Here is a 12,511-nt window from a genome sequence, read left to right as displayed (position 1 = left end):
TTTTGGCTAGGGACCAAGCAGGATATGGGAGGAGACCTACCACCTTCCTTACTGTAGACTCATTCTTATATTAATATGTTCTTTGGCAAGCACTTAAACTACTGGCTCTCATTTAATTGATAGGCAAACCCATAGTTAAAAGGTTGTTTTCTTCCCATGTCCTTTTCTTTTTTACCTTACCTAATCCCAAATCCAAAGCAACAAAACATGTACTCTCCTTTTTCTTCTCCTCTTTTTCCCATCTATTAGTGGAGACATATGTAGAGCCTAATAATCATTCCTCTGGTCATCTTCCTCTTCAGATCTTACTCATACTCTTGATATCAGCCATTATGCCTCAGAAAACTTCAGTCTTACAGACTCCATCTTCACCTCAGCTCAAGTGCTGAGTTCATCCATCTACATGTTCCAACACTTGCCCCTAGTTGTTTTGTTAGGAACATTTTTTTTTCTCTACAAACCTTCTTTTTTGTACCAGTTTTATCAGATTATTTTTTATCATGAATGAGAAAATGCCCTTTTCTGTATATTAACATTTTTAAAATTTAGTTAAATTAACTCAAATTAAATTTAAATTTAAATTGTTAAATAAAACAAACAAACAAAAAAAGAGGTGATGGAACCCTTAAGAGTTTTGGCCTAGTATAAAGTGGTGATTTCATTGAGACCATTGCCTTTTGGAGGAATTGTTGCTGCTCTCATGGAGTAAGTTCTTGTGAAGGTGAGTTGTTATTAAAAAAAAAAAAAAAAGCAAGACTGGCCCTTCCACTGTCTCTGGCTTACTATGTCTCCCTATGTCATCCCTCTACACAAAGTAAATTCCCTTTCCATTTCTCCACTGTGTTTTGATATAGCTAAGGGGGCTCTCACTAGAGAAAGAACAGATGAATTGATGACCTTAAACTTTCAGTCTCCAGTACTAAGAACTAAAGATGTTTTACTCTTTGTAAAATGTTTTACTCTTTGTAAAACATCCAGCCTCAGGTATTTTGTTATAGCAACAGAAAACAGTCAAATACATAAGTTTGATTTCCTCTTTTTCTAACTTCTTAAGAATGGAACCTAGATTATTGATGTTTAGTATTATCCCCTTTTCTAATTGCATAAAGCTATAACTTATCACACAGTGTGTTTTCATATCCATTCAGTTTAAAATATTTTTTAATTTTCCTCCTGACTCTTTAACATAGATATCATTTGAATGTGTGCCTTTTAAATTCCCCAACCTTTAGGATTTTCCAGATATTTTTCTGTTATTGGTTTCTAATTTAACTCTATTGTGGTCAGATAATGTATTCTATGACTTCAACATTTCTTGTTTATTGACTTTTTTTTTTGTACGAAGATTGAGCCCAGGGGCTCTTTACCACTGAGCTATATCGCCATCCCTTTTTATCTTTTTTATCTTGAGGTCATGTTTTGCTAAATTGCTAAGGTTCTCTTTAATTTAACCAGACTGACCTCAAACTTGTGATCTTCCTGCCTCTCTCCTCCCGAGTTGCTTGGATTTTAGACTTACTGACTTTTCTATGATTCAGTATATGGCCTATGATGTAGAATGTTCTATGTAACTTGAAAATAAAATGTATTCTGCTGCTATTGGGTGGAATAATCTATAGATGTCAATTAAAACACATTGGTGGGTTGATAGTGTTCAAATCTTCCATATCCTATCAGGTGAGGGGGTGCATGCCTATAATCCTAGCAGCTTGGGAAATTGAGGCAGGAGGATTGCAAGATCAAGGCCAACCTCAGCAACTTAGCTAGGCTCTAAGCACCTTAGTGAGATGCTGTCTCCAAAATTTTTTTTAAAAGGGTAAGGGGAGGAATGTGGCTCAGTGATAAAGCACCTCTGAGTTCAATCCACAGTACAAAAAAAAAAAAAAAAAAAAAAACTTTCATATCCTTACCCATTTTGCTTAACTTTTCCATTATTTATTGAGAGAATAATGCTAGAACATTAAAATATAGCTGTGGATTTTTTTTTACCTCTGCTTTCATTTGTATCATTTATGTGTCATAAGCTTTGAAGCTTTTTTATTAGGAATATACAAATTTAGAATTATTATGTGTTCTGGATGAATTTATTCTTTTATCATCATGAACTGTCCATCTTTACTCATGGTGATATACCCTATTCTGAAGTGCCATATTTCTGACATTAATATAGCCACCAACATTCTCATAGATAGCATTATTTTCACATTATTTACTTTTTATCTATCTTTGTCTTCATATTTAAAGTTGACAGGTAAATAAGCACATAGTTGACTTATTTTTTGTGTGTGTCCATTCTGACCATCTTTGTCTTTTAATTAGAGTGTTTAGATTTTGCACATTTAATTTAATTAAGACTATGGTTATATTTAATTGTACTGTTTTACAATTTCTCTCTGTCATATGTTTTCCCTTTTACTTATTTTGGAATAAATGCTATTCATTTTCTCCATTGACTTATTAATCAGACCTCTTTTTTTAGTAGTTGCTGTGATATTAAAATATTCATCTTTAACAATACATTCTACTTTAAAATAATGGTGTACCACTTTACATACTCAATATCCTTACAACACTGTCCTTCCATTGCACCCTTATTCTTTGTGCTATTGTTGTCATACATTTTACTTCCATGTATGTTATAAACTCCAAAATGCATTATAGTAATTTTTACTTTATTTTTCAAATTTTTTAAAGTAAGAAAAAAGAAAACAAATTTTATATTTATCTGAGTTTTTACCATCTCATTCTCTTTCCCATCAACCTCTAGAAATCATTCTCTAAAGAAACAAAATCTCTGCTCACATCAGATACTTTTCATCATGATCATCACTATTCTTCTCAAATCTTTGATTGCAAACTCTCATTATAATAGAAGCTCTCTTTCATGGAGAAACTACAGCAGGTGGAAATTGGAATGAATAAGGGCACTTTCTTATTTTATTTCTTGTTTCTTGATTTATCATACAAAAAAAAACCCTTTTCCATGGGAAATCACTATAGTTATGATCTAGCCATGGAAAAGAAGCTCAGGAATTGTGTGGATAAAACCCAGAAATCCTGATCCAGACTGACTAAATCTCTTCCTTTGGAACCTGCAATTTTCAAACTATATCGAAACAAATCTTCATCTAAGTAAAATTTCCCCCAATCCACTTTCTCCACCCCACCCTCTCCTGTAGTTAGGGAATAACCCAGGGCTAAATAAATACTCTCAGACCCTTCTGCCCAGGTGGGGTTAGACCTTCAATAACTACTACATGGACTTGAAACCACACCTTCATAAAATATTAGTCATATGAGACCTGGTCCAAGGATTCCAAGAAGAAGAACTCAAAGTATCTCAGTTCTGAAATATTGAAAAATTTATTGGTCTTAGGGTGTTCTTAGGAAGCAGACAGTGAAGGGTTTTTCAAAGGAGACCAGAAGACATGAAGCCCAGTGAAGGAATAATCTCCATGTCAGTGCTACAAAAATATCAATATTTATTCATTATATTTCATTTGCTGGGAACTTTACCAAGGGCTGAGAACTTTAAGGTTGCAAATAAGGACTTGAAGGGTCAGCAAGAAAGTTAGTCAGTGGTGTAGTGAGCACAGGAATTGAGAAGGAAAGCTGCAACTAGCATCTATAGAGCAGATGGAATTCATATCTCTCCTGAGTCCTCTTCTTTCAGGAATTTTGTCACCTACAGCAAGACACACACAGTTACTGGCATCCTTGGATTTAGGACTCTAAGCTCAATCCCCACTTCCCTATTCCCTTTCCACCTAATCCCCCCACCCTATTTCTCTGTCCTGTTCAGGTCCCAGGGAGAAGGTGATCATCCCTGAACATGCCCTGGTCCTCCAGGTGAGCAGCAGTTAGGAGTCAAGGCGTACTCTCAGGTGACTGAATTTCATCCCTAAGCCCCAGCTGAGTTTGGTGGCATCCTAAGTGCTTCAAGTCACCAAAATATCCCAAGAAGGAGAAGGGCCAGAGAAGCTCAACTCTGAAATAATGGCAATGAAGGAAGGATCATTGCTCACAGTGTGTAAAACTGCTTTTTGTAAGGATTTCAAAACCAAAGTACATTTGCCCATATGACCCTGTGGAACATCTGAAACTACTCTATATTTCCTTCTCCTGAAATTCTTTACTTCATTGATAACCTTCTCTTCATTCTTCTGCCTCCATTTTTTCTTCAAATATTTTTCTTTTGATATTTTGTAAATCATGCATTTTTACACTGATTTTTATTTTTAAGGTATTTCATTAAAATAAGAATACACATTTCAAGCCAGATGTGGTGGCACATGCCTGTAATCCCAGTGCCTGGGAAGCTGAGACAGGAGGATGGCAAGTTCAAGGACAGCCTCCACAACTCAGCAAAGCTCTCAGCAACTTACTGAGACCCTGTCTCAAAATAAAAAAGAAAAAGGGGTGGGGATGTGGCTCAGTGATTAAGCACTCCTGGGTTAAATCTCTAGTAAAAGAAAGAAGAAAGAAAGAAAGAAAGAAAGAAAGAAAGAAAGAAAGAAAGAAAGAAAGAAAGAAAGGAAGGAAGGAAGGAAGGAAGGAAGGAAGGAAGGAAGGAAGGAAGGAAGGAAGGAAGGAAGGAGGAAAGGAAGGAAGGAAGGAAGGAAGGAAGGAAGGAGGGAGGGAAGGAGGGAGGGAGGGAGGGGGAGGCAAAAGAAAAGAAACTTCAAAATGTGTGTACACCAATACTACTATATCCAGATATATATAATAGAATAAACCTCATGAAATCCAGTAGAATATTTATCTATGTGGAGGAAAAAGAGGTTAGATATGGGAGTAAGGACTGAAGATGGAAGGGAATAAATAAACCAAGGGACAGAACTTGGAGGTATCCATGATGATAGTATGCATGAACTGAGTAGTGTGATTGATTTAACTCTTTGCACCTGAGGTCCAGCATGAATAATACTAATAATGATAATGGTGATAAATTGGATATGGTAATTATCATGGAAAGATCACTATCTAATGGGAAAAGAATCACAAAATCAAATATACGAAACATGGCAAGTTGAAAGGAAGGAAGGAAGGAAGGAAGGAAGGAAGGAAGGAAGAAAGAAAACCATATAATCCCAGAAGGAGAATTTTTGTGTGAGCTTTGCCATTTGGTGAGTCCAAACAGAGCAAATAGTTTATTGGGAACCTGTCATACCACATTGTAATTATGCATAGAAATATGGGTCTGGTTCTAATATTAGACTATGGATTTTTGGAGATTCAGTCTTTCTCTTCATAAAATAAGGACTATAAGACAGCGATTAAGCAAACAGTTTTGAATCCAGACTTCCTGGATTTTAATGTCAAATTCACTAATTCCTAGCTTAATAACCTTGGTCAAGTTGTGTACATTAGAAGATACAAGTATGTCTCATGTATAAAATGATAACAATAATAGTGCCTAACTCAGAATATTTGTGAGGATAAAGTGAGCTAAGAAATAAATGCTCAGAATAATGCCTGAGCATATTAAATACTCAATAATCAGTGTTGTCACAATTATGCAGCTCTGTGTTTTTAAACCCTTAGAAGATAAATGTACATTTAATCATATTGAACTATTCCTTTTTTCTTTATATACAACAAGTACTGGGGTCCTTCCTCTTTTCTCTGACTGTATCCTAAGAGTCCCCACCACCACAGTCACTCACAGGGGTCCCCTGGCCCGGGGGTCACGACTGGAACGCAGAGCCCTCGTGATGAGCACCGTGCCTGTGATGATGCCCACCAGGCCCACCACCAGGCCCAGGGCGCAGACCACAGTCTCCGTTGCCTCTGTCACCTGGACCGGCTCCTGGGCCTCTGGGAGAAAATGAAGAGATAAGTCAGAAGGTGTGGTGAAGTTTAGGGCTGGCCTGGGGTGTGCGGAGACTGAAGGTTACAGACCATTAGATGGAATGCTGGGATAGGAGACTGGGGAAGCTGGAGCAGAGAGCACCAGGTCCTGGGGGAGAGGGTGCATGGAGGGTGAGGAGGGGAAAGAGGCTCCATACCCCAGTGGTTGAGGCTCGGCTCCTCCAGGCCCCAGTGCTCCACCTTGCAGTCATAGATGTCCTCAGCTGAGGGCACGAAGGTCAGGTAGTGGAACTTGTGGAACCTGTAATCTGTTCTGGGCAGAAAGACGCTCTCAGAAACACCCTCGGTGACAGGCTGCCCATTGCGCAGCCACGTGACATTGAGCACTGGAGGGAAGAATCTGTCCAGGTGGCAGATGAGGGTGTTGGGCTGGCCCAGCTCCACAGGCTCCTTGGGAAACACGGTCACCTCGGGAGGCTCTGGGAGGACACAGAACCTGGTGAGTGCCCGGTTTTTGTGTGGATAACAAAGGTATTCCCCAGGGAAGTGTCATCTACCTCAGGCTCAGACTTTGTGAAATCTCTGGGCTCCTGAATCCGAGCCAGGAGTCTCATCCCACTGGCCAGCCTCACTCAGCTGACCTTCCTGTGCAGTGGGAAGGGGTGAGGCAGCCCTCGACTTCCCTGGAATGAGCCCACAGCCACGGGGAAGTGGGTCATTCAGCAGTGGGCATCTGGGTCTCCCATTCTGTGTGGCAGAGGGGCCTCCCACCCCTTCCCAGTGGGTGAAGAAACAAAGACAGGCAGTACCGCTGGCGGCCTGGGTGTGATTGGAGTTCTCTGTCATGGCATCCAGGTTTGACTTTTCTATAGCAAGATTAGTCAGCCCGCCCTGAAAATCATAGGAAAGGCCTCGGCCAAATTCAGACAGTTGCCAGATGGTCTCCTTCTTGTCCCGATCCACGTAGAACATCTCATCCTCATCAAACTCAAACATAAACTCCCCAGATGGTGCATTGGTCTGGGCAAACAAGGCAAAGCTTGTTACATGGTCCACTGTAAAAAGAAAATAGAGAAAAACATGACAAAAGCAAGAATGAATATGTGAGTGGTGGACAAGCAAGAGTAAAAAGATTTCTTAATATAAAGATAAAGAAGGAGGTCAGAGGAAAGATACACAGGGAAAGAAGCAATAACATTAAAAAGGCGATGATGCAGAGCAGTTACAAAAGGATCTGAGAGAGGAACAAAATTAGGAGAGGATCAATGAGAAATCAAGGTGCCTCCTGGTCCATTGAAAGTCTGAGCATCATGGCCATACAGAAATATCTGCAATAACAATGACAAGTAACATTTAATGAGCACTTACTAAGTGCCAGACATTGTTCTAAATACTTATTTTACTGTTTGTCACAAGGACCCTATGAATCAAATATACAAAGTATACTTTACAAATGAGGAAAGGCTAAGGTTAAGTAACTTAAGGTCACACAGCTACGTGTAATTAGTAGAAAGATTCTTCCCAATAAGTTCTCAATTCTTCTAGGACCAGATGTAAAAGTGTTTTTAGAGTCATGGAGGTGGACGAGTAGGAATACTATTTGTCTCATTACAGAACACAGAGAAATAGCAGAAAATTGAGAGAGAAGAAAGTATCTCTCATATTTTATTGCTCTTTACGGTCTTTAAATTTCTGTTTTTAACTTGTTCAAACGTGTTTCATGATCATAAATAGCATTGTATAGCTTTGTTCATAATATTTTCCCTTATGAATCCATTTAATCTATTTCTAACATAAGCCACTCTTCTTCAGTCTTTCAAATTTGTTCATAATATTTTTCATTTTAGGCATATTAAATCCAAAGATTTAGTGCAGTTTTTCTGGCATGAGGTTCAAACTTTCTTTTTTAATTTTTGTTTTCAACGGGCCTACAAGTATTGCTAAGTTTGATAGTACAGTGGAATTTATTTTTTGTTTGTTTCTTAGTCTTTATTAGTTTGTAAGAAATAGCAAAAGACAAGAAACTATCATCATTAAATAAAGAAATGAATATCTGCATTTATGGGCTTCAAATGTCAGAGCAAGAGTGAAAAGGGCCTTCAGGGCTTAGCTGATCCAACCTCCTAACTCACAGATTTCTCTGAGTTTGCAATCCCAACGCGCAGCTCCGGGATCCCAGGGATCTGTGATCTGTTTGTGCTTAGACACTTACAGAAAGAGCACTGTTTCACAAGCATTGTTAGGTTCCTTCTCAGTTGAGAAGAATCATCATCAGAAAAGAAGGGGGGGGGGGACATGTAACCCTCCAAGATAAAGAAGAGATGGGGGAGCTGGGGCTGGGCTCAATAGAGTTTGCCTGGTGTGTGGTGTGTTTGAGGCCCTGGTTCAATCCCCTCTGGAGGGAAAAATAAACAAACAAACAAAACAGTGTGATGATAAAGAAACATTAAATTGATAACTGTGATGACCATTAAGAGATTATATTCTACAAGAATTGGTAAGTGAGATGGGAAGTAGAAAGTTCCCAAATAACTCTCTTATTCTTAGGTTTATTATTTTCAACTAACAAATAAAAATTGTCTATGTTGTGTACAACATTGTTGTTTTGAAACATATCATTGTGGACCGAACAGACAAAGCTAATTAGCATAAATGTTACCTCATATGCTTGTCCTCTTGTTTATGTATGAGAGCACTTAAAATCCACTCTCTTGGCATAAAATTGCTAAACAATGCATTGTTATCAATTCCAGTTACTATCCTGTAGATCTCTTAGACTAATTCCTTCTCTAAAACTAAAATTTTGTGTCCTCTGACGAACACATGCCAAATCTAGTGCAATCTTAAATCCACCAGTTTAAAAGATAATAAAGGAAGACTTTTGAAGTGGGAGAAGACTTTGAGTCCAGTGTGGGGTACACTGCATTTAGAATATCTAAACGTCATCTAAGTAGAAATGATACATGGGCAGTCATACATGATGGCTGACTTCAGGGGACAGGTTTGGGCCAGAGAATTAAAGGGTTAGATGAGATTTTCCAGGCAAAGTGCATAAAATGAAAATTGCCGAGATCTAAGGGAACGGATTTGGTAACATGATAGTTAAGAAGCTCTTTCAATTGAATCCCTATCTCTCACAAAGCACAAAAGTTAACTCAAAATGGATCAAGGATCTAGGGATTAAACAGAGACTCTGAGTCTAATAGAAGAAAAAGTAGGCCCTAATCTTCATCACGTGGAACTAGGTCCCAATTTCCTTAATAAGACGCCTATAGCAAAAGAATTAAAACCAAGAATCAACAAATGGGATGGATTAAAACTAAAAAGTTTTTTCTCAGCAAAATAAATAATATGTGAAATAATATCAGGAAGCCTACATCCTGGGAACAAATTTTTACCCCTCACACATCAGATAGAGCTCTAATCTCTAGGGTCTATAAAGGGCTCAACAAGATAAGCACCAAAAAAAAAAAAAAAAAACACAAATGATCAATCAATAAATGGGCCAAGGACCTGAACAGACACTTCTCAGAAGAGGATATACAATCAACCAAAAAATACACCAAAAAATGCTCATCATCTCTAGCAATCAGAGAAATGCAAATTAAAACTACTCTAAGATACCATCTCACTCCAGTAAGAGTGGCAGCCATTATGAAGACAACAACAAGTGCTGGAGAGGATGCAGGGAAAAATGTTTACTCATACATTGCTGGTGGGACTGCAAATTGGTGCAGCCAATTTGGAAATCAGTATGGATATTCCTTGGAAAGCTGGGAATCGAACCACCATTTGACCCAGCTATTCCTCTTCTTAGACTATACCCTAAGGACCTAAAAACAGCATACTACAGGGACACAGCCACATCAATGTTTATAGCAGCACAGTTCACAATAGCTAAACTGTGGAGCCAACATAGATGTCCTTCAGTGGATGAATGGATAAAAAAATGTGGCATTTATACACATTGGAATATTACTCATCAATAAAAAAGAATAAGATCATGGCATTTGCAGGGAAATGGATGGCATTAGAGAAGATTATGCTAAGTGAAATTAGCCAATCCCCCAAAAAACAAATGGCAAATGTCTTCTCTGATATAAGGGAGGTGACTCAAAATGGGATTGAGAGGGAGAGCAAAGGAGAAAGATATCTCTAGATAGGGAATAGGGGTGGGAGGGAAAGGGAGGGAGAAGGGGAATAGCATGGATGGTGGAAGGAGACCCTCATCATTATACAAAATACATGAATGAAGATGTGAATTTGGTGTCAACCTACCTTATATACAATCAGAGACATGATAAATTGTGGTATAAAGGTATATTAAGAATTGTAATGCAAAAAAATTAATAATAAGAGAGCTCATGTATAATGGCATAATTTGGTGTGAACATACCTTATATACAGAGTTACGAAAAATGGTATTGTGAATGGATAATTATGATTGTAATGCATTCCACTATTGTCATGTATTTAAGAAATAAAAAAAAAGAAGCTCTTTCAAGGAGGAAAAGGAAGATCCAGAGAAATAGGAGAAAAATTAAGATGGAATATGTTAAAGCAGGATCTAAAGAAAAGTTCCAGTAACAAATAAAAAAAAAAGTGGATTGCAGTGAAATGTTATCAAGAACTCAAGTCAGAGAGACATTAAAAATTATCCTCTGGATTTGGACTTACATAGAGGTTACTGACAGTTGAGAGCATCCTCAGGATGTATTGGAAACAAGTCAAAAGCTCAGCTAGGTGAGGACACAGAGTGTCTCTAGGTAGAGTACTGAGTGAAGGCAAGGTTGTTTTTTATTTGTTGGTTCATATTTGTGTTTCTAAAGTAAAGAACAAATGTACATGTTGAGAGAAAAGGAATCAGTGGGAGGGAAGCAATAAAGACAGAGCTAAGTTAATTAGTTATTTCCATCAAGAAGCCTAAAATGTCTTCATATCTGTGTGAAGATATATCATGGCACTTTCTATAACACAACACTGAAAATAACCCAAGTGACCACCAACAGGGCAACAGATACTTCTGTTTCTGCAGTCTCACCTCCTCTTCACTTCTATCCACCTCTGGACCCCTTTGCCCCAAAATTAAACTGCCTGAGGGCTGGGGCGCATCTTTTAGGTGAATTTGAATCCACATCACTAAATTTTTGGATGACAATTTTATGCACAAGCTTGATGCTCCCTGGTGTCAGCAGTAGGAAGAAGACCATCTTAAGTTATTATCCCTGGCAAGGTCCTCCAAGGTCAGCCATCCAAGACCTAGACCTCTCAATGTAGCAACAGTCCTCAGGTCACTCGGGACTTGAATCACAAAGTTAATAAAAACATGAACCACTTGTCCTGGAAGAAGGCAGAATACTCTCAAAGATCTTGGAAGAGTCCTAAGATGCTGAGAAAGAGGGACGAACACAGGAATACTCTAAGCAATTTATCTCCCAAGTTCCAATACACAGAGTCCATAACTCTGGGACACACAAAGCAGAAATTGAGGATTCAGAATAGACAAGAGGAGTGCAGTGGTTAAAAAGTCACAGTGTGCCAAAGTCTGAGAAATGCAGAGTATAGTCATCAGAATCGGATCTGGATTTAAACCTCAGTTCTTTGTCTTGGTGTACATAACATTGGAAAATGTATTAATCTTTTGGAGCTTCACTTTTTTTCATCTCCAAAATGGAGAAAATAATATCTTCATCAAAGGTTCTTGTGAGATGTAAAGAAGGAGAAAGAAATCACCTAGGTGTCTAGTAAGTTGTGGTGCTATTGCTATTGTGATAATTGGAGCAAGAGGGAATGAAGACAAATTTCACATGAGGAGGAAAAGACAGAAAAGGGACATAGAGGAAAATAGGCAATAAGTCCCTAAAATCTCTAATTCCTAAAGCCATTAGCTGGCTGCCTGTCTCCCTCTCGTACTGACATCCCCCTCCCACACATGCACCCTTTTGGGTCCCCCTGAGCACTCACCCTCTATGGCCCCAGCTCCTTGAAGACTCAGCAGGAAAGCCAGTGAGAGGGCTCTCAGGATCACGGTTTGGGTCTGGAACATTTTCTTTTCAGAGCACATCTTGTGGGGTCCCAGGTGACAAGAATGAGCACAGGAAAGTGCTGAGGAACTGAGGCAGAAGAGGACAGACAAGATCTCTGAAACTGTGGGCTTCTATAGACTGAAAACAGCCCCAAAGGGTGGAGAGGGATGAGCATGACTGGGCTTAACCAATCAGAGACTTAACCAATCATTGACTCTCCCTGTTGCCAGGTAAAGAGAGACTGCAAGGGGCTCAGGAGGAGGTGGAGGACTTCCAGGAGCCAGCAGGGCCAAGGGAGCCCGCCAAGTCAGAGTTGTCAGAGTTAGGCTTGAAAAAATAAGTCATACATTCTTCTAGTGGCAAATGTTTTATATTATGTTGTTGTATAATAAGATTAGTCTCCCTGCATTCTCCTACCCAAACCCCACACTAGACATTCAGATTATCTTTAGATGTTTTGTTCACTTTTTTCCTAAATGATTTTAAAGCTATTTCAATCAAGCTTACAAAAATGTTTTCCTGTTCCTTGGGGATAAATACATTATCCAGTAAACATACTCTGTAAAGACTCATCTGTCTGAGATATTTTTCCTTCTAATTTTTATGTAGAAGTTTTATAGTTTCTATTTATAAGTCTTGATTGATGCAAATGAAGTTGATCTTTAATATTTCTA

The 12,511-nt window shown here is 38.6% G+C and overlaps 1 protein-coding gene across 1 annotated transcript; it reads right to left on the bottom strand.

Annotated features, from left to right (window-relative positions):
- Positions 1-3,340: 3,340 nt before the first annotated feature.
- Positions 3,341-11,961, bottom strand: LOC143400716 (HLA class II histocompatibility antigen, DP alpha 1 chain). The gene is made up of 5 exons (XM_076857722.1): positions 11,776-11,961; positions 6,621-6,866; positions 6,009-6,290; positions 5,667-5,817; positions 3,341-3,685 (listed from the first exon to the last, which is right to left on the bottom strand). Exons 1-5 carry the CDS (start codon positions 11,873-11,875, stop codon positions 3,682-3,684), a joined length of 783 nt encoding a protein of 260 aa, XP_076713837.1. The 5' UTR covers positions 11,876-11,961; the 3' UTR covers positions 3,341-3,681.
- Positions 11,962-12,511: the final 550 nt, after the last annotated feature.

The sequence above is a fragment of the Callospermophilus lateralis genome, chromosome 6 (genome assembly GCF_048772815.1).
Source record: "Callospermophilus lateralis isolate mCalLat2 chromosome 6, mCalLat2.hap1, whole genome shotgun sequence".
Classification (NCBI taxonomy): Eukaryota; Metazoa; Chordata; class Mammalia; order Rodentia; family Sciuridae; genus Callospermophilus; species Callospermophilus lateralis.
This window is presented reverse-complemented; position numbering and strand designations above follow the sequence as displayed.

Coding starts and splice junctions, on each gene's coding strand:
- LOC143400716 (XM_076857722.1), bottom strand. CDS start 11,875: ATGTGCTCTGAAAAGAAAATGTTCCAGACCCAAACCGTGATCCTGAGA. Junction 6,867..11,775: donor AGGAGCTGGGGCCATAGAGG/GTGAGTGCTCAG, acceptor TTCTTTTTACAG/TGGACCATGTAACAAGCTTT. Junction 5,818..6,008: donor GCCGAGCCTCAACCACTGGG/GTATGGAGCCTC, acceptor ATTTTCTCCCAG/AGGCCCAGGAGCCGGTCCAG.